The following is a 21,534-nucleotide window of genomic DNA, read 5'->3' as shown; positions in this document are numbered from 1 at the left end:
CAGTGAAAATGAAAAATTGCTCTGGTGTGCTGCATGATTTGTTTTCCGACTAATTATTAATCCACAAATTCAGAACCACTACAGGACTCACAGCCAAGCAACGGACAAGGAGGCCATCTGAAATTCTGGAAGGCCGTGCCCATCATGCCAAGATGATGGTTGAACAAGCACACAATCTTCAAGCACTGTCAACATAACACAGCGGAAATTCTCTCTTGAAATTGTCCTAAAAACAAGATTAGTTAGGGAATAAGGGGTGTTTACAGTGGGTTTTTCCCCTCTTTTCTGTCTTCTCAAACCCCAGCTGGTGGAGGCGGATGGCCACCCTTCCTGAGTCTGGTTCTGCCAGAGGTTTCTTCCTGTTAAAAGGGAGTCGTTCCTCTGCACAGTCGCCTCAGGCACGCTCAGGACGGGAGATTGGACTGAAGACAAGTTTCATTGCAATCTGTTGGTTTCCTTAGCTGGGAAATTGTTTTTGAATTGGCTCTATATGAATGAATTTAACTCAAATTGGCTTGAATTGAACTATATTATTTAAGTGGCTTGAGGTGACATTTGTTGTAATTTGGCCCGTTATAAATAAACTAAATTGATCGGTACCGGTCCGCACAGAAAGAATAAATAACTTGCATTATTTCCGTTATTTCGAGGTTTTTATTTTGAAAAATGACCGAATTCTCTCCGTTACATCCGTCTATGACTCACTCTCGACACGTGTCAAGATACTTGTTTCGGTCACGTGATACATTAACGCTAATATTAAACCCACAAGCTAGCAAAATGAGTTAAAAAAAACAGACGTCTTTGGAAAGTTTCTTTGCGAAGGAGGAAAAGGCCCAGTGAGAAGACAGAAGAAGAGCCAATGACTACTAAGAAAAAGAAAGCTGCATTTAACGAACAATACCGGGATTTATTACGACAGGTGATTCCCGCGCACCGAGCCCGCTCTGCATAATATGCGGCGACCGAAGGCAATGAAGCCTTCAAAACTAAAAGTTAAATAGAAGTACACAGTGGATTCACGTTTATTATTCTATTTTATATTATACCAGTTTTTGTGTTGGTCGTATCATTTTACTTTGTTGTATTTATCCGGCACACCTTAAAGGCCGGTCCGTGGCGTAAAATCGGTTGGGAACCGCTGCCTTACACTTTGTGCCAAAGAGAGGGGTTGGTACCAGCTGCTGAACTACAGAAAAGTGGAAACGTAAGTGTTGAGGGGAGGAAAAACTGTGGGTCCGGTAGACTAAAGAAATGTGGAACCAGCTGATTTGTGCTCCTTCTGTGATTTTAAATTAAATAAAAGGTCTGCAGTTGCGGTCGATGCAGTGAAATAAAGTTAAAGCCCAGTATGTGCATCACAAACCCTCCAAATAAACAGCTGAACTACAAGAGACTGCTGCAGCTCCACTTCAGTCTGTAAGAAAACTGAGCGGTAAACGGATGTGTTGTCATGTTTACCCTGGTGTCCGCCTGATGCTGGAGTAGTCTGGCTCCTCCTCCTGCTCCTCTGGCTCCTCCTCCTGGATCTGGTTAGCTTTCTCCAGAGCAATCTCACTGAGCCGCTGGGCGAGGGCCATGCGTCTGGAACGAGACGCGTACCGGATGGCCAGCGTCACCACATTCTGAGTCATCAGCTCCGCCAGCTCCACGCAGCGAAACTCTCTTTCCAGCTTACAGGACAGCTGAAAGATTAAAGAAAGAAAAGAAATACTCATTTATTTGTGCATTCATGAGGAGAGTCAGACCAGAGGGGGTAAAAACGGTGGCCGTATTATCCACAGGTCATACTCACTGCGAACATCTTCATGAGCAGCTCCTGCTGCTCCTTCTGCGACTGGTTCTGAGCTTCCTCGCTGACGTCGTAGCCGCTGGACGACAGGAAGCTGTAGTGGTTGTGGAAGAGGACCGAACGCCAGAACTGCTCCTGGAGGACCGCAGAGGAGGAAAGGCTCACCCGTCACTGTCCGCTTCAAACTAACATTTAAAAAGTAATTTGAGTTTGCTCTCTGGCTCCCCCTACAGGTGCGCAGCCATAATCATCATCAGCTGTGTTCGAAACTGCATACTACATACTTCCATTCTGCATACTGATCGATCAGACAGTATGCAGAGCGTTTACCCACAATGCATTTCGCTCCTGCCCGAGCCGAAATCAGCCGGCCTGAAGCTGATTTCGCTTAAGCTCTAAACTCTGTAAACTTTAGCAACATTTGAAACATTTTCAGGTGAGAAAGTAGTCGTTTAGATCCCCAACATGTTGAAAACCTGACAAAAGACCGGCTATTTACAATTTTGTTCTGACGAATTCGGCGCTACTAAAGCTAGCCGTAGTGAGCAACGCACTTCTGGTTATTTTCACCAAATAAAATACCCGCTGCCTTTTATCATAGGGAAAGCCATTACCATACAATTGGTGCTTTTGTTTTGAAAACAGGAAGTGAACCTATCCTCGTTGTAGCTAGCTTGAAACTGCAGTTTTGACAGGAAATGACGATCGGCGACGTCACGTTACGTTGCATCTTGGGTAGTTTGAGTATGAGTAGTAACCTCATGATGCATACCCAACATTTCGGAGAATCTAGTATGCATCCGGGAACTTCTCGCTTACTAAAACTCACATACTAACTCAAAAAGTTAGTATGAGAAGTATGCGGTTTCGAACACAGCCATAGTTTAAAGGCCAGAAAAGTGTCAAACGACAGTAAAGCCACACAGTTTGAGGCGGGGCTCAAATCAGACATCTTAACATCTGGATGCTGCAGGGCAGTTTCACGCCTGACGACGTGCATGAGAAAGATCAGAGTCACAAGCACGGTTTTAAGGTTAACAAACGTCTCTAGTGTTGCTTTAAACTCAAAAACCCTTCACTTTGGATTGTTTTAGCCATTGTTTAGGATCAAAGCATCTCGCAAAGGCAGAAAATGTATTGGGCGGGAACAAAAAGGAGTGTTTTAAATCTACGTTGCACACAGATGCTGATAAAACTTATACTTATCACAGGGTTATCAATAAAAAGCCAGTATCTGTGGTTTCCTGGAACATCACAGCTAATATGAAATATCCAAGAATCCCATCCTACTGCTGCGTTTACATCGGTTTACCTCCATCTGCCCCTTTTCTGTGGTGGTCTGGCACAGAGGCAGCTTGAAGGGCAGGATGGCCACAGCAGGCCGGGGCAGGGTGGGAGGATACCTGGAGCCTTTACAAGGAATACACCTGATGGGACAATCAGAAACAGCCCCCAGGAAATAAGAAACAACAAGAGAAGGAGCATGTGTTGCATATAATGAGCCATTATCACTGATTAAACTGATCAAACCAAACTGGGAATGAGTAAATCCTTTTCTTAAAGAACGAAATGAATCAATTTTGACCTAAAATCAACTTTATCAAAGCAAAAACCAATCAAAATTCTTTAGAACTTTGCACAAAAGACAATCAGAATCTTTTTAACGTCCTACAGAGTAAATATTTTCCTTTAAGACAAAAATATGGTCTTTAAAAGGCTATTTTAATCGTAACCGAAACCAAATTGATGCCACTATTGATGAAAAACTCACTTTTTTTTGCATGTTTTAGTTCAAACAGCCTCACATTTGACAGATTCTTCCCCATCAAACATCGACAGGTTGATTTTTCAAAGCTCACCTGAGCTGTTGAGGGTTTTCGTGCACTCCCACCACCCAGTAGTGGTCGGATTTGCTTTTGCACGTCTCCCTGGTGTTGCACACCGGTGTCCACGTGTTGCCAAGCGAGCGGTTCAGCATCCGCACGACCCCCTCCGAGTCCACATAGCACGGGGTGCCTGTGAAAAGCAGCACAAACCTGCCCTGAAGCAACAGCTTACATCAAGGCGTTAACAAAGATACCGAAATGCTTCGCTTCTGACCCTCTGCTGAGAACCCGAGCCAGGACAGGTGGGATTTGTGGGAGAGTGGGAGGGGTTCGCCGTTGATCAGCTGCGTCTTCCTGCGACTGAACTGCAGCAGCTGAACTCCAAGAGCCTGTTCTCCATCAAAGCCTGTAGCTGAGGGGGTAAAGGGAAGCACCGATGAGGCCTCGTAGAAGACGATAGATGACAAAACAAACCTGCTGAATGCAACTCAGCAGGTTAACGTGCACAAATCAGTGAAAAAAAGCAACAGTTAAAGCTCAGTTCAATCATTAAACTAGGACACTGGGGAGGGAAATGTCCAACTTTGCTGTGATGTTTGAACAGCACAAAAATACTAGAAAAATATACTAGAAAGGTATCGTGATACCCAGGGCTTGACACTGATAAGTAAAATCTTACCCGTCATAGTTTTTTTGTGATCAAAAGTTGTTTTAGTTGTTTTATGCAGTAGGATGTTATGACCATACAGCAGATGAATCGTTACTTTAATAAATCCGAAAGTATGAAATGTTAACGTTGATTTACTGACAAAAAGGATTTAAGTGTCAGTAGGAGGACACTGTCGGGACGAATGAAACACTCGTTTCAATTGTCACCCACGCCTTAATGCTGGGTCAAAATAAAACAGGAGGATCCACTATAAATTCTGCAACAGGGCTCAAGTAAGTAGCCTAAAGTAATAATAATAGAATAAGTGAATTAGATGAAATATAGTCTTCAGAATGGCAGAAAAAAAGCTTAACAGAAATTTGGATCTCGCGCATTGGCGCACGTGTTTCATTCGTCCCGGCTCTCCTCTCCCCCACTTATCCAGAAATGTTTTTGATAAGAAATTATTTATCATAGAATAGTTCTATATGCTACAGTAAGCTATGTGGGATGGATAGCCCATCTGAATGTTTTTGGATGCTGCCGGTGATTTATTATTTTTGGGCATAGAGCTACGGTGTAAATCAAGAGCAAATACTAATGAGTACGTCTATTCTAAGGTAAAGTCCACACACGTAGACTTGATAGGCCCGCCAAACACTGCCGGAACGATAAGAACGAACGATATTTTACGTTCCGAACCGGTTCAGGAACGATATGTTGGTGGCGGAACGCAAGAACGAAAACGTTAAACATGCCTGAACCGTTAGGAACGGAACGATTGAAAAATAATTTAGTTTTCAAGCCCTGGTGATACCCTGACGCAAAAAACGATGTGATACGTTCTTTTTTTTTTTAAAGCATCGATTTTTAGCATTAGACACGCTACAGAGGAGTGCAGACGAAGGGAGGGAACACGTCACCTCGCTGACAGAGATCCCCTGCTTAACAAAGAATTCAAAGACCGACGGGTTAACGAATGTGACTGAAATCGCCATTAGCCCTACAGGAAGCCTTCCCTTTCTTATCGAGTGTATGAAACATTCTTTCCCAACACTTGTCGAGGTAGCGACTGTAGGCTATTCATACCAGAGCCTTTATCATTCTCAACTGGTTAGTTTATGAAAGGGCATGTTGTTCACGCTAGTGATGTTGACTGAAGCATAACTTGCAAACGCCATTTAATATTCTATCAGTTCTGGTAATGTCATGGCATATATGCCGTTTTGTTAATAATTATTTCGAGGTGGACACTTCAAATAAGTGAAATATTGCAGAAGTTCAGAGGCTGAGAGAGAGTGTATTCTGGATTTCATTGTTCATGAGGAAAGCAATAATTTTACTTTTGTTAAGGCATGTTCAGTAGCTATTTATTTTGGCTTTTATATTTTTTAAATGATTTATTCTGAGTGTAAAGGTTGAAATACTTCACTGCAATTCTCTGACGTACGTTTGTCCACCTTCGTGTAATGGCATATACCATGTAGTGGCATTTTGTTATGTTTAAAATAAAATAGTATTTTAAATGTGTATGTCAGTCATTAATGTGTTCACTGTTCAAACGTTGATATTGGACAGAAAAGTAGCTTGTTAAGCAAAAGCCAATATGCCAACAGAAGAGATTGTGCTCATACTTGCTCTGTAGTTACTTTGCTCAAACAGCAGGAAAGCAGAAGCTGCTAAAAATTAAACCATAGTGAGACCGAGCTGGACCATTATTCATCTCTTTTCCAGATTTTTTTTAATTTTTGCCGTGGTATCGGTTCCGTATCGAGTATCGAGGTATTTATGGCAGGTATCGTATCGAAGACAAAATTCTGGTATCGGAACAACACTACTTCTGAGGCTTCTTGACGGAGTTTAGGAGCGTCTAACCTCGATGGTAGACCACGAGCAGCTGCTCTCCGTGTCCCGCCATGCACACCACCGGCCCCGGCAGGCTGAACACTTCTTTCTGGACGCCGCCGATGGAAAAGAGCCTGAGCATCAGCGCGCTGGTGGCGACCGCAGCCCAACCCTGACCCAGACACAGCGCCTTGGCGTCCTCGCCCTTCGGCAGGTCCACCATCCACTCCTTGTTGGTGTCCCATGATGAGAAGTGGAGGCACTGAAGCTTACTGGGAAGACAGGGACATGGAGGGAGGAGGTTTCAGACATTTGCAGCAAACGTCAACCAAAAAAAATGAAGCAGAGGAAGCTGGGAGGGGCTTCACCTGGCGAGTTCGTCTGTGCCGGGGCAGGCCAGCAGCACGGCCTCCACAGAGAGGTCGGCCATGGTGTGACCCAGCGAGTTGGTCAGGTGCATGGCGTGGTGAACGGCCGTGTCATGAAACTCCACGTCGATGGCGTTGTCCTGCTCGTCATTGTATCCCCGCACTATCCCCACAGAGTTCCACATCTGAGGCACAGTTTGTCTGTTACTACATGCTTGAAATAATGTAAATGTACTTTATTTATACAGCCCTTTACAAACAATCATTACGGTGTACCAAAGTGCTTTACAGCAGGTAATAAATAAAGAGAAGAATAAGTAAAAACAAATAAAAACAATAAAAGAACAGTGAAAGCAATAAAATACAACAAAATGGAATAAGATAAAATAAGATAAAAGTGTCATCATGCTACTGGGTATTAAAAGCCATCCTAAATAAGTAGGTTTTTAGCCTGGATCTGAAGAGGCCCAGGTCAGAAATAAGACGCAGTTGGACGGGGGGCTTATTCCAGAGCCTGGGGGCAGCTTTGGGAAAAGGCTCGCTCACCCCAGGGTTTGTATTCTGACCTGGGCACTTCCAGCAGAAACTGATCTGTTGACCTCAGAGCTCTACCAGGACTGTTAAAAGCTCAGATAGATATGATGGGGCAAGGCCGTTAAGAGCTTTAAAAACAAACATTAAAAGTTTAAAATCAGTTCTACAAAGGACAGGAAGCCAATGGAGGGAGTTCAGAACAGGAGTGATGTGCACACGTCTGTTGGTGTTGGTTAGAAGACGGGCAGCAGCGTTCTGCACCAGCTGAAGGCGACTGAGAGAAGACTGGGAGACGCCCACATGAAGCGCATCGCAATAGTCTGACCTTGAACTTATCAGGGCACGGATGGCTTTCTCAAGGTCATGACGACTTAAAAACATTTTAACTTTGGCCGGGAGACGCAGCTGGAAAAAACTAGTCCTGACGACATTGTTCATTTGTTTGTCCGACCTCAGATCAAAGGTCAAAGGTCAAAGGTCACTCCCAGATTTCAGACCGTTGAACTAAGCTTTGAAGACGAGGTGCCAAAGCCAGCCGTCACAGTGTCCCCAAACACAATGAATTCAGTTTTGTCATTATTTAAACCACTGCTTCATATCAGCAATACAATTAAACAAAGAACATTGTGCACTGTTACTATTTGGCTTCAGTGGTAGATAAATGTGTAAATCGTCTGCATAACAGTGGAAAGAAAGGTCCGATTATCAACCCGTCCTCGGTGAATCCTACCATGAAGCGGTGTGTGAGATGCGCGGGCGTGGAGCCGGGCTGAAAGGCCTTCTGGGGAGGAGTGGGCAGTGGCCCCTCGTAGACCGGGCGCGGGGCCGCCGGAGGGCGAGCCGCAGGCACCACCGCACTGCCGGCATCGTCGTCGTCGTCATCGAATTTGTTTTGACCGAGCTTCAGAGAACCAGCGTCTGCATCAAGAAACGCCAATTTGGAAATGATTTCAGGTTTTAGTGACTGTTAAATCTGCTTATTCTCCATTCACCTAAAGCATGAAGGAAGACTTTTAGTAAAACGGCTCACACCGAACAGGGAGCGAAGATGCTAAAAGCAAATCAAATAAATATGTACGCTTAAGAAATGGCAGCCAGCAGTCGGATTCTGGAGCCAACAGACGTTCAACAACAGAGAAAATCAGTCAAGAAGAAAAGCATCCTTTAAACTCTGATTATTAAAGGCTGGGATGGCTGAATCCAAAGTCAGTAACACTGTTACAGTATCCGCTGGAACCGTTCACCCTGGAGTAGATGTTCAATCATTAAACTATCAAGCTTTTCCCATTATTGATCTACTTTCTTCTGCAATTGAAGTCTATGGCAGCCCCATTAACACTATGGTAAAAAGTTGTGAGATTTGGCACACGTATTCAGGACAGTGTCAAAGTCAACGTCAAGAATTTTCTTATTCGCACAGTGAACTCTCTAGTGCCACTAACATGTCGAAGTTTGAAGTGCATTCATTTGCTTAACTTTGGCATCGTTGGAATCCTTGGATAAAGACTATAAAGACGAGATAAAAATCATATGACGTCAATTTCCGCCATTTTGAATTTTATCAAAAACCTTCAAAAAGCATTTCAGGTCAAAAAAAAATAAATTAAAATAAATAAATTAAAATAAATAAATAAAATTGCTGCTTGCAGCTGTATTCTTTTTATATTTCAGTACAGGAGGTGAGAGAAGCGTAGCAGAGGAAGTTTAAACTGTTTCTTCCCTCGATCATCATGTGCGATTACTGGCAATCGCAGACGTAAGCGGGAATATCAGGAATGCAGAAATAAAAGTGAGCGAGCCTCTGTGACTGTTTGACACCAAATAATCTGAGTACGTTACGTCGTTCACAATCACCAGAGATCAACACAAAAGAACAACATTATTAGAGCTTATGAAGGGATGTGAAATCATCGTTTGTTCATCAGTCGTCTGTATTCAGAGCATCACTGAAGCCATCCTTCACTCACCCAGCGAGTTCTCATCATCCAGGATCACCCCTCTGTTCCTCACCCGCCCGGTGGACGGTATCAGGAAATCCTCGTCCTCGTCCTCGTCCTCTCTGGCGACGGGTTTCTTTGCTGGCGAGTGTGTGTCACTCAGGCCTTCGTCCATAGGTCTCTCGTCGTCGTCGTCAAACAGGTCGTCGTAGTCTTTGGGAAGTTTCTTTGCAGGCGCCTGCTGAGAGTCCAGCGAGTAATTTACAGCCGGAAGTTAAGGGTAGAAAGAATGTTTAAAAACAGAGACGGAGCGTCTTTCCCGTGACAATGAGTGATAAAAGAATTGGAAAAGTGATGACTTCAGGAATCACGTGACACCATTTACAATAAAACCAGCTTTGCACCATTAAAAACCAGCCGTGATTGTCAAGATGAATTTAAGCGCCACTCCTTTTTTCAGTGTTATCGCATTCTCTGAATCTAATCCGTTCCGTGTCGTCATGGCGATGTATTCCAGCTTAAATAAACTAAAACTAAAACCAGAGCCATGCCCAACCGCAGCTGGATAATCCTCCGAAACCCCCGGATGAGCTGAGGAAGAAGAGAGTAAAAAAAAAAAAAAAAAGGGATCAGCTACATGCTGGTTTTTACTTTGTTGGTGTTGGTGGTGTCCGGGGTGGAGGTGGAGAGGCCATCCAGCAGACCCAGGCAGCCCTCCGTGTCTGTGTAGGCGATCTGGCTGCCTGATGGATGCCAGGCCAGACCGCACACCGTGAAGCCTTTCTCGTGTTTCTGCCTGCAGCAAAGACGAAACGTGATCAAAGGAAGTTCATTTCTGTAAGAGAGACGGATCAGAAGCTGCACCGCCGCCCCGATGAGGACAAAGCTGTGTGCACCAATGTAAAGCCTCATTTATAGTCGTCCCGGACGCTCTCCGTCACTTGCGTGCGTCGGCAAAGCGGATCTTAATCTGACTGAATTTGTCTGGAGGAAATCTAAAAAACGATGAAAAACGATGACGAGCCTCCGTCTAAAAGCTGGAACCCGACTGATGAAGTCCTAAAAGAATTCAAGCCAAGGCAGCAGCATCAACAGAACCAGTTCTAACACTTTGGTCCACGACGCCATTATTATTTCCCCAAATCTTAGAGAGTAAAATTCAAAAGGGAGCTTAATGCATCAGAAACCTGTGCTGAAAGAGGATTCATGGTGATTAATGTCAGCAGGCAGGAGAAACGCCATGTGCAGGCGTCTCTGGGGCCACTTTAAGTAAATCCACCTCTGAGCTTGAGCACACAGCCATTACACACCTTTCCACGCACAGCTTGCTGTCCACGTCCCACACAGCGAGCAAACCGCCCACACAGCCGGCTGCCAGGAACCGACCGCACGGAGACCAGGTCACCACGTTGATGGGCTGCAGAGGAAACAGGAAGGGACGAGATCTTAAATGTTTCTGAGAGACAACAGGCAGACTGAGCGACTTCTTCTTCTACTGCAGTCTAAAGAAGTTTTTTTTCTAACATTAACTCAATCAGATGTAGTGAGAAACACAGAATGGGATGGAAAGTGTTCATTCACACGAGCTGAGCTCTGACATCTGATGTCCCGGTCACTGAACCCTTCGGAGGTCATTTAATATCCCAACGCATTTGTTTCATCATGTTTTTAATGATCTTCCTTTAAAAGCTCCGTCCTGTTTTCATTTCATTTAAAGGACTCACTACTTGTGTATTTTTCCGATTTTACTGTCCCTGCTTTTGATCTTAGTATTGGTCTTTTATCCCACTGTAGCACTTTGAGATTTTGTTGTAAATGTAAAGTGCGTTATAGATAAAATTTATTATCATTATTATTATTTATCCCCGATAACAAAAACTGTCTGCTACGCTTAAACGCACGATGTCAGAGAAAGTTAGGAGCGACTGATCTCAAACATGCCGACTGTGTGAGATCAGCCACATTAAAGGTAAGTAAGTAAGTAAGTAATATTTATTTATATAGCACCTTTCTCAGACAATGAAGGTCACAAAGTGCTTCACAAGAAGTGCACATAAAATACAATAAAAGTCGACAATAAAAACATACAGTTATTAACAACAATAATAATATTAAAATAAACAAAGTGGTCATAAAACAGCCAACACACTGCTGTGGTTAGAAGGCTTGTCGACACAGATGGGTAACTAAGCTGCACCAAGCTAGTAGAGAGACGACTGCTAGCAGACAGTGTTGCATTTCACCTGCAGACACGGGGTGCAACGAAATACACAAATACTCCAAGTAAAAGCTGTGGATGAAAAAAAGAAGAGCCAAATGTCCCTAATACACAACAGAGATCCCCATGTTTTTTCACACTAATGCATAATTGTGAGTTTATTGCAAATTTTACACAAAAATGATCAAAATAATTGGATTTCAGTGACTAACTCCCACCCGCAGGTGGCAGTATTTCTTACTTGTACCACTTGATGTCCTTGAAGTACTTAAAGTTATAGTCTGAGATCGATATGGCGGGTAACAAAGTCACACTTCCGGTCATGCATGAGCGCAAAAGGACCGAGCAAAGCGGTGTCCTTCTGTTCTGCACCGAAGGAAATCTACAACTGACTCCCATTCACAAGGAATCAAACATCAACATGCCGAACAACACTTTAAGAAGAAAGGACCAGAGGCAAACCACAGCGACTGAATCACAAAATGAAAAACTTAAAGCTGTTCAGGACATTTGTTGTGTGTCAGTGTCTGCTGATATCAAGCTGTTTAAGTTCTTTAGAGAATAAAAATGTTTGTGTGTCCAATCTACCTGCTTGTTTTTTTGTTTTTTTTTGCTCTCGTCTTTTTTCTTCTATATGTAGATTTTGGAAGCGCTTTAATGAGGAAAAAATATTGCAAAATTCCTTGCAAATATTTCTAAAGTAGCGCCACAAAAATCAGTGATTTTGATTGCAAAAAAAATAATAATAATAAAAATAAAACAATTAAAAAATTAATAAATAAATAATTGCGAAATCCCGGAGGGACTGCTAATATACATCCTATAACATTTATTTAGAAAACTGTGTTAAAGATGCATCACAAGGTCAAGTGTGTAGGGTGACATCTAGTGGCATAAACTGCAAACTGCACCCAAATGAGTGCCCCTGGAAAAAAAGTGCATAAAAACACAATTCAAAACTTTTAAATGAACCGAGGTAGTCGCAATACTCTCGCTCCTGAAATAACCCGAGCATTAAAACAAAAAGTGCACATCAATGCGGATGAAATAGTTTTCCCTTTTGAAATGAAATAAACATATCTGACATGAGAACATCAAAAAGTGCATTAAAAACTTCTCTAAATAAATAGAACCTGAGGTAACAGCAATGCTACTTTTCACTTTAAATGACTAAAAAGAATATTTTCGTCACAAAATGTCGTCTCCCTTTTGAAATGAAATCAAAGTCGGGTGTTTTTCCAGGTGGTGTCTCCGGACATTATTCTCCTTAAGTACCGCAACAGAGTCATTGCAAAGTAAACACATAAGTTTACCGTTTGGAGTTGGTGGTAAAATAAAACAGTATCTGTCCGCCCAGGCAGGGTTAAAATGACGGTTTTCATCGTCAATTTTTCTTTTGAGGGTTGAGAGAGACGTACTTTTTCAGTTGGAGTTTTGATCTAATTTTTCGCTAACTGTGTTTTTCATGGTTTTTCTCTGCTTTTTTGGCTGAACAACAAGTTGGGCCACTCGGGTATTTGCCTCTGGGCCGCATGTGGCCCGTGGGCCGCCATTTGAATAGCCCCGATTTAGGGTGATAACAGGGTTCTACTCTGTTGAAAACATAGTCGTGAACATCGTGTTTCGGCCCACAGACCCTGAGGAAGCTCTTTGTTTGCTTCATATTGCATCACCTCGTGTCTTAAATGTGTAAAATCTTTCTCATAAAGAAACGTGGAGTCAGTTCAACATTGTGAAAAGGGAAAAGCGTGAGTTAGACTCGCTCTCACCTGCGAGAGCAGATCATCAGACAGCGTGCTCACATGATCCCAGGACCCTCGCTCATACAGGTGCACCTTGGTTTCCACAGGAACCGCCAAAAACTGACACACAAGCATTTCTGTGTTACTTTAGGACTGACGTTTCCATCAAACCTCCTAAGACACAATCGGCTGCAGCACTGACCTTGGTCGCCGCGGGCTGAAAGGCCAACCGACACAGAGACTTCGCATTGCTCACGTCGTTCGTCTTCTGCAGCAGAGGCCAACTGATCACCTGAGTCTGAGGGAGAGGACAAACAATCGTCAGGTGAAAAAATAAAGAGGGACGCCGCGGCCGTTCTGTGAAACACGGGCGTACCTGCTCCTCAATATTCCACACCACCACGGAGCCGTCACAGCTGGCGGAGGCCTGAAAAAGAGAGCAGACAGCTGTGATGTGCCATCCTCTGGATTCAAACGTGCAGTCAGAGGGGTGTACGATGAAGTAGGACAAATGGCTCGTCCAGGTGTGCTCAGGCGGACTTTTCTCTTGTCGTGGTTCGCTCCTGTGATCTCATTTGGTGTAAGATGGTCCTAAACTCAAGCCAGGCTGTTTTAGAAACAGACACAGCACAGTTACAGCAGCTTTTAATGATTTTATAGATAACAAACAGCCCCTTTTAATCGATCCGTCTAAAGCTTTTGATACTCCATCCTTGCACACATAAAGCAGGACCATCAGACCACACTGGTTTAAAAAAATGACCCGACGGACAGATCTCGGTGTGTGCAGGTGGACGGCCGCACCTCCAGCTCACCCACTTTGACAAAAGGTGTGCCACAAGGGTCAGTCCTGGGCACTTCTGCTTCCTGTCCAAGCCCTTCCACAGTTACAACTTGCTTTTAACACCGTCCACCTAGGTTTTTATGATTTAAAACTGGTTTTTACGTGTACATGCACGCCTCCTTTAAAAGCTTACAGTCCCTGTATACCGTGCATCATGGAGCTCTGAGGTTCATCACCAATTTTAAATCTCTCACACATCATTGTTTGCTCGTGTTGGATGGTCTTCTTTGTCTGCTCCTAGACTCAGTCACTGGCGTATTCTAATTTCTAAGTCCTACCTTCTGACCTACATCAGTCAGAGGAGCACAGAATCTTATAATCTTCGTTCTCAGGATCTTTTTTACGGTCTGTTCCTAAAGTCAGAACTGAACTGGGGAAAAAAGGCGTTCAGGTTTGCGGCCTCCAAATCTGAGACCATGGTCCTCAGCCGGAAAAGGGTGGAATGCTCTCTCCAGGTCGGGAATGAGATCCTTCCCCCAAGTGGAGGAGTTCAAGTATCTCGGGGTCTTGTTCACGAGTGAAGGACGAATGGAGCAGGAGATTGACAGACGGATTGGTGCGGTGTCTGCAGTGATGCGGGCTCTGCACCGGCCCGTCGTGGTGAAGAAGGAGCTGAGCCAGAAGGCGAAGCTCTCGATTTACCGGTCAATCTATGTTCCTACCCTCACCTATGGTCACGAGCTGTGGGTAGTGACCGAGAGAACGAGATCGTGAATACAAGCGGCCGAAATGAGTTTCCTCCGCAGGGTGTCTGGGCTCTCCCTTAGAGATAGGGTGAGAAGCTCGGTCATCCTGGAGGGGCTCGGAGTAGAACCGCTGCTCCTCCGCATCAAGAGGAGTCAGATGAGGTGGCTCGGGCATCTGGTTAGGATGCCTCCTGGACGCCTCCCCGGTGAGGTGTTCCGGGCCCGTCCCACTGGGAGGAGGCCCCGGGGAAGACCCAGGACACGTTGGAGAGACTATGTCTCTCGGCTGGCCTGGGAACGCCTCGGGGTCCCCCCAGAAGAGCTGGAGGAAGTGGCCGGGGACAGGGACGCCTGGGTCTCTTTGCTCAAGCTGCTGCCCCCGCGACCCGACCCCCGGAGAAGAGGCAGATGATGGATGGAGGTTTGCGGCTCCATTTACTTGGAATTAACTTCAAAAAGAAACTTAAAGATCTGGTTTCTCTGGACTTTTTTTTAAGAGGATGTGGAGCGACCTGCATGTGGCTGCAGATGTTTTGATTGACGGACTTAATCTTTATCTCATGGGCAATTTTAGCCAAATTGTCTGATTCTTTGACTTGATTCTGTGTTTCTTAATGTATTGAAATCTTGTTTCCCGTTTTTTATGCCTTTAATGGATAGGATAGTTCAGAGAGACAGGAAACAGCGGGCAGAGAGAGGGGGAACGACCTACAGCAAAGGGCCGTCTGATGCGGGACTCTAACCGGGGCCAGCTGCAGCGAGGACTGTAGCCTCTGTACATGGGACGCCTGCTCAACCCACTACGCCATGGACCACCCCTGTTTCAGTTTTTTTTGTTTGTCTGAATCCGTTTAACGAGCTGCTGCCCATCTTGAACACTCGTGGTCATAAATGGTGACGTTCTGTGTTTTCAAGCAATAAGCCTTTTGAACTCGCTTCATAGTACACCCCTCCAGTTAAATGTTTTCCTTCACCTGTAGTCGGCTCTCCACTGTAAAAAAAAACTTAAAATACATGCCAATAAACACACTCAAAGAAAAAAAAAAAAGAAAAAAAGCCAAACATTTCCACTTTACCACCCCTGATGTGGAACAGAAACTCCAGCCGACTTATAAACTCACGGTTGTGTTTGCTGCTGCGACTACAAACAGGTGAACGCAAAGCAAAACCAACTAACCGACCATTAACGGCTCAGTCTCGAGCTCACACAGTACAAAACATTTAAAGTCTCCTTCAAGCTCACGTTCACATGCAGCCAAAATGAAACCAACAGAACCCTAAAAAAAGCATCTTTTAGGGTTTTTAGCCAGCATCTGCCAAGCAAATCAAAAACTGAGACGCTTAGACACAAAGCAGAACTGAAAACACAGACTTTTAGACATATTCACGAGCATCTGAGAGGAAGGAAACACATTCACCTTGTCAGTTAGACCTGAAAGATACACACAATATGTTTGGATGTAACACCGAATATGAACAAAACTCGTTTATTCACGTTAAACTTGTTTGTTTCAAGAGAAAAATTCCACCAGGAAGCTTTCGATTTGGAATTAGAGGAGTAATTGCACTTCTCGTTACAATTTAGTCCGTAATTAGCCAAATGAAGGTTCATTAGATTGCTACGACGCTGTTTGGATCAATCTGTCAGGAACCTTGTTGTTTCTTTTTGCCACCTGAAGAAGAGCTTCAGCCATTTTTCTCTTGTGGACGTCAAGAAGACATAAAAGTCAATCTGTAAGGTGTGATATGAACAGAGATATTTAAGTTCTGTTCAGCACTCCTCACCCCAAAATGTTTGTATTCACGGGTCAAAGCTCTCCGCACCGGACCACGTACTCCAGATGTTTTCATAGATCCGGGAGGATTACCAGACATCCCTTTAAGGCCCTATTTTATGTGAGACCCCTGCTTGTTATCCAACACAAAGATTTTTATCATTAAGCTCACCAAGAAGTCATCTTTGGGGTCAAAAGAGACGCTGAGGACTGGCGCTTCGTGGCCTCGGAGCGTCTTCTGCCGGCTGCTGTCCGACACCTCCACCACCTTCACCATGAAGTCACTGAGGAAAGATGGAGGGATGGAGAATGAACGTGTGCAAAGTGAAGCCACGGGAGCACAGCCCCTGCAACCACGAGTGCTCGAACTTTAACCATCAATATCACACCGGCGAGCAGCATCGAACACGGCGTCACGCTGTGACAGACCTGCGTACAGCAAATCAATTCAGGCTGCAAGCAAGACATTTAACCCAAGTCAAGGCTAATCATAAACCGATAAAAAGAAATGTTGCTCAAGCTGTGCTGGATGAACAAAACAGATCACGTTCTTTAGTCGGAGCGTGCACAGCACCGAGCACATTACGCACGGCGGCCCGATCAGGCGCCACAGGAGAAGTCGAGGCCGCGTAGACGCGCATGGTTTGACTTAGTAAAAGTGACATTCGCTCGCCTGTCGGTCAGGTGACGCACTCATGATTGGTAGCTTTTGTTCAGGAATCTCCAAATTTCACCGTTTTGTTCCTTAAAATGAACAATGTCGTCAGGACTAGTTTTTTTCCAGTTACGTCTCCTGGTCAAAGTTAAAACGTTTTTAAGTCGTCATGACCTTGAGAAAGCCATCCATGCCCTGATAAGGTCAAGGTCAGACTATTGCGATGCGCTTCATGTGGGCGTCTCCCAGTCTTCTCTCAGTCGCCTTCAGCTGGTGCAGAACGCTGCTGCCCGTCTTTTAACCAACACCAACAGACGTGTGCACATCACTCCTGTTCTGAACTCCCTCCATTGGCTTCCTGTCCTTTATAGAACTGATTTTAAACTTTTAATGTTTGTTTTTAAAGCTCTTAACGGCCTCGCCCCATCGTATTTATCTGAGCTTTTAACAGTCCTGGTAGAGCTCCGAGGTCAGCAGACCAGTTTCTGCTGGAAGTGCCCAGGTCAGAATACAAACCCTGGGGTGAGCGAGCCTTTTCCCAAAGCTGCCCCCAGGCTCTGGAATAAGCTCCCCGTCCAGCTGCCTCTTATTTCTGACCTGGGCCTCTTCATCTAGGCTAAAAAACTACTTATTTAGGATTTCTTTTAATACCCAGTAGTATGATGACACTTTTATCTTATTCAATTTTGTTGTATTTTATTGCTTTCACTGTTCTTTTATTGTTTTTATTTGTTTTTACTTCTTCTTCTCTTTATTTATTACCTGCTGTAAAGCACTTTGGTACACCGTAATGATTGTCTGTAAAGGGCTGTATAAATAAAGTACGTTTACATTTAAAGCACCGCACAGTCTCTTAAATTGGAAGTAAAAGATGCTGGAGCATTTCAGTGAGGAAACGTTTACCTCTTCTCTCTTTTTCTTCCTCTCAATAATCATAATTAAAGGTATTTCTCAGGGTTTAGTTGTTTTCTGAAGGCTGAAGTCATCTCTTTTGAAAATGTGCACATTCCCCCTAATTTACTGCTTACATCCACGCTGCTTAACACAAAACACTTGAAGAATTTCTCGGGTCGTTTTCCAGCTCGAGTACCTGGACCCGGCAGCGACTTTGGAGCCGCTGCTGTTGAAGGTGACGTGCGTGGCGTTGGTGGTGAACCGCGTCAGGATGCCATCCGGATCTCCGTCAGGAAACGTGTGGATCTGCACCGTGTTGTTGGAGCTCGCCGTCACCAGCTTCCCGTTCTGCAGAGGAGAGAGCGCAACGTAACTCACCGCACGTCACATGATCTAAAACCGGAAGGAACCAGCGGGGGACCGACCTTGAGTGCGAGAGAGTAAGCCTTTTCCCCGACGGTGATGAACTTTGGATCGTCATCATCGAGGCTTTCCCATATCCGAACATCTCCGTCGTTCCCGCAAGTCACAATAAATCTGAGAAAAAATTGCATCTGAGTCAGATTTGGACAACTTTGTGCAGCACAATTCAGTTTTTCTGTAAAATTCTGGGTTTTAGAGCTTGTAAAACAATACCAAGCCTGCACCTGAGGGATGTACAATAAAGATTAATGAGGTGAGCCTAAAACAACTATTTCACTGGGCAACACAGATCCTCATCAGATGTTATATATTATAACCTGTTGAGCTAAACATGTTGCTATGGTAACCTACAAGCATTAAGATGATGAGACAGTGTTAAATTACTTCTGACTGATAGAAAAACATCATCAAAGCTTACATCACAGCTAACAGAACACATATTATTGATTCGTGTTGCTAAATTTCACTTTGATTTGACCAAAAAAACTGAAGTTATTTCCATTCAACCTTTGTTACAGGACAGCATCACAGCTGCATTTATTTCTGAAAGTGGGTTAAATGTACCTCAGACACTGAGAAGAAACTGAGCTGCCAACTTTGCTGTCTTATAAGTTTACACGAATAACAATTTCCTGCCAGATTTACCTTATTTACAGCAAATGTGTTTTTGCTATAATCGTTTTTTTAAGTGGATTTTGTGCACAAAAGGCATCAAATGAGGCATTTACTTATACTGTGATAAATCACAACAAATACCATCTCAAGGCACTTCAAAGATACAGTCCAATTCAAGCCAATCATAATCCAATAAACTAATTCATTAAAATTCAAATTAACCCAATTAAAAAAATGTAGAACTAAGAAAAACCACTACTGCAACAACACATCATCAGTATGCTAAAACTAACCTAATAGTTAGACCCAGCTCAGGTTCCCTTTTAGTGGGTGAAAAATCCAAAGCTAGGTGACTATTGCTTCTCAATCATTGAATAAATCAATAAAGAATACGAATTAATCTGCACATGAACTCCTTGACTAGCTGTTTAGAGCAGGAAAATGATTATGAATGACATTTACAAAAATCTGTATGTGAATATTGACTTGTCACACAGTAAGCCTTCAGAAATTAACCTTCTATTTGCAGATTTGTTGAGTTTGTGCACCAAAAAAAAGAGGACATGCGCCGATTTAATGATTAATAATTTAAAAAATGATACTGATTATAGCCCAAATGATCTGTTTTTAATGTACTATATTATTGTGAACAAAAGAAGGCGCTCCAGTGAGGCTGTTAGATAAAACTTGTCTGCCTAAGATCTGACTTACTTCCCAGAGTCATCGAAGCAGACCTCGGTGTGTCCCTCCGAGTGCCCGTAGCGCATCGGCTTCCTCTCACAAGGCATTTTGACAAACCGCCAGACTGAACATGAAGAAAACAATCATTAAAACGTGCAGTGGAAGCAGTGCATGAACATTACACATCTGTAACGCCTCTGTACAACACAGCCATCCTCTGTAATCCTTCCCTATTGCTGTTGCAGATACCAGCTAGCAAAGCAGTAAGGCTAACGCTAAAAGTTCAAGCCAAATAAATCCGTGGAAGATGGTTCATACTGCACGCTGTTGGCGTGCATAAGCGTTCAGCTCGTAATACTTAAAGAATAAATGGCTATTTCTCTAAATTCAAGTTTCTACGACAAAACTTACAACTTACAACTTCCCCGGATGACTCCACAGACTGCTCGCTTGGATCTCCCGCGCTGAGTTGAAAACAAGGAAACGATGCGTCACAACTCCCGCCAGGACGTCATGACGCAGACTTGAAAACCCCGCCCATAATCGAGTGGAGCCGTTTGAGCCGGATTTTTGTTTTGTTTTATGAACGTTCAACACAAACATGGAATCTTACGGTTAAAACAAATGCATATATTTATGTCTAAATTTCCCTGTTTGTTTAATTTGATACATTAACAGTTGTTAATGAAGAAATGTAGAAACTGAACCGAATTGAGTGATACTTTATGAAGCCCCAAAGGAAAAACTATATTGTTTAACACAGTTTATTGAGGAATTTAAAGCATACAACAAAGCTCATATTTGTGTCTGATGTTGTTGTGTATAAGCATTATAAATCTTCCATTGTAAATGTTGTTTTTATCCTGCATGTAATTGTTCTACAAACAGCAGATGAAGATGTGATCTGAGTTCATTTTGCTTTCATTTGGTCAGACGGAGGAATGTTTTGTATTTGCACTCTGAGGTGGTGACTGGAAAAAACAAAAAATGAGAGTGTGCAATGAAAGCCACAAACGGAAACAATTATTTTCACACAGCACTGCTTTTTATTTGATTATTTACACATTTAAGCTGCTATCGTTGCAGAGCTCATGCACCTCTTATCTTTTGCTCAGGATGATGTTGATCAGTGCAACATGAAGTTCTCTATTAACAGACAACTGTGTTAAAAATGACTCAAAATGAGAGCATGCACATGTGAAGCACTTCTGAGGTCTTACACATGAGCTTGGATGAGTAAAAACAGTCCCGGATAAACTCAAAAATCAGGAATAAACTTTAATTTCTCAGGTTTGGATATCACACATCTATTTTAGCGTTAAATATTGGATTTGAGCTGCTAAAAAAGGTGCCTGATAACCAGATCATACAAGACAATATTGATATTTTATGTAAGTGGTTCAGGAAAATCAATAGATGGGGAACCAGACTGTCTACGGAGATGTTGGCGTTCAAAGAGCCTGCTTTCTTCTTTTTAATTTTTCTTTTTTCTCTCAGTAAATGGTGGACTTTATCTCCAGTAACAATACAACAATATTATTTCCCACCAGAGATTAATAAAGAAAGAAAAAAATGGATCTTAGCTCAATGACTGAAATCTAAAAGGTGCTATTTCTTTTCGGCTGACGGAAGATAAAAGAAAATTAATAGAAATTAATTGTCGCTAAAAAAAAAATGTTCACAAGAATAAAAAAAACTAATTTTTTTTATTATACTGATATGAAGAAGTCAGAAGTAGTCAGAATATGTTCAATAAAAAGAGGCCATTTTTGTACAGTTTGTCAGATTACGGTTTCTTTTAGAAACCACTGAAATTTCTCTCCAAAGTCGGACGGACATCAATGTTTAGATGAATTTAGAAAGTGTCTGCAAGGACTTTTAAATGTTAAAAGAAAGAACCGCATTAAACAACTGACTTAAGCTCACATTATGGACTACTTTCAGACACTCTTAATGATTTGTTGATAGCATAATGTGTCAGTGAAAGAAGAAACTGCCTCAAACCTGATGGAGATAGGTGGGCTGGAAATACCTACATTGCATCAAGAGA

The 21,534-nt window shown here is 43.2% G+C and overlaps 1 protein-coding gene across 3 annotated transcripts in view; it reads right to left on the bottom strand.

Annotated features, from left to right (window-relative positions):
- wdhd1 (WD repeat and HMG-box DNA binding protein 1) overlaps positions 1-19,950 on the bottom strand; it is a 41,250-nt gene extending 21,300 nt beyond the window's left edge. Inside the window, exons 1-19 of one of the 3 annotated variants that reach the window (XM_075472308.1) lie at positions 19,903-19,950; positions 19,515-19,608; positions 18,191-18,302; positions 17,962-18,113; positions 16,389-16,500; positions 13,288-13,338; positions 13,114-13,209; positions 12,939-13,031; positions 10,262-10,368; positions 9,603-9,747; positions 8,982-9,192; positions 7,745-7,932; positions 6,481-6,665; positions 6,143-6,384; positions 3,893-4,030; positions 3,652-3,808; positions 3,105-3,219; positions 1,796-1,927; positions 1,462-1,685 (exon numbers count right to left, since the gene is read on the bottom strand). In XM_075472308.1, the coding sequence (XP_075328423.1) occupies positions 1,462-1,685; positions 1,796-1,927; positions 3,105-3,219; positions 3,652-3,808; positions 3,893-4,030; positions 6,143-6,384; positions 6,481-6,665; positions 7,745-7,932; positions 8,982-9,192; positions 9,603-9,747; positions 10,262-10,368; positions 12,939-13,031; positions 13,114-13,209; positions 13,288-13,338; positions 16,389-16,500; positions 17,962-18,113; positions 18,191-18,302; positions 19,515-19,591 (2,537 nt within the window). In that variant the 5' untranslated portion in view covers positions 19,592-19,608; positions 19,903-19,950. Of the gene's footprint in view, positions 1-1,461; positions 1,686-1,795; positions 1,928-3,104; positions 3,220-3,651; positions 3,809-3,892; positions 4,031-6,142; positions 6,385-6,480; positions 6,666-7,744; positions 7,933-8,981; positions 9,193-9,602; positions 9,748-10,261; positions 10,369-12,938; positions 13,032-13,113; positions 13,210-13,287; positions 13,339-16,388; positions 16,501-17,961; positions 18,114-18,190; positions 18,303-19,514; positions 19,609-19,895 lie in introns of all 3 variants that reach the window. The other 2 variants (XM_075472299.1, XM_075472316.1) reach the window with 2 other exon arrangements.
- Between the last annotated feature and the right edge of the window lie 1,584 nt (positions 19,951-21,534).

The sequence above is a fragment of the Odontesthes bonariensis genome, chromosome 1, assembly GCF_027942865.1.
Source record: "Odontesthes bonariensis isolate fOdoBon6 chromosome 1, fOdoBon6.hap1, whole genome shotgun sequence".
NCBI lineage: Eukaryota > Metazoa > Chordata > Actinopteri > Atheriniformes > Atherinopsidae > Odontesthes > Odontesthes bonariensis.
Note: the sequence above shows the minus strand (reverse complement) of the source record. Positions and strands in the feature narration are given on the sequence as shown.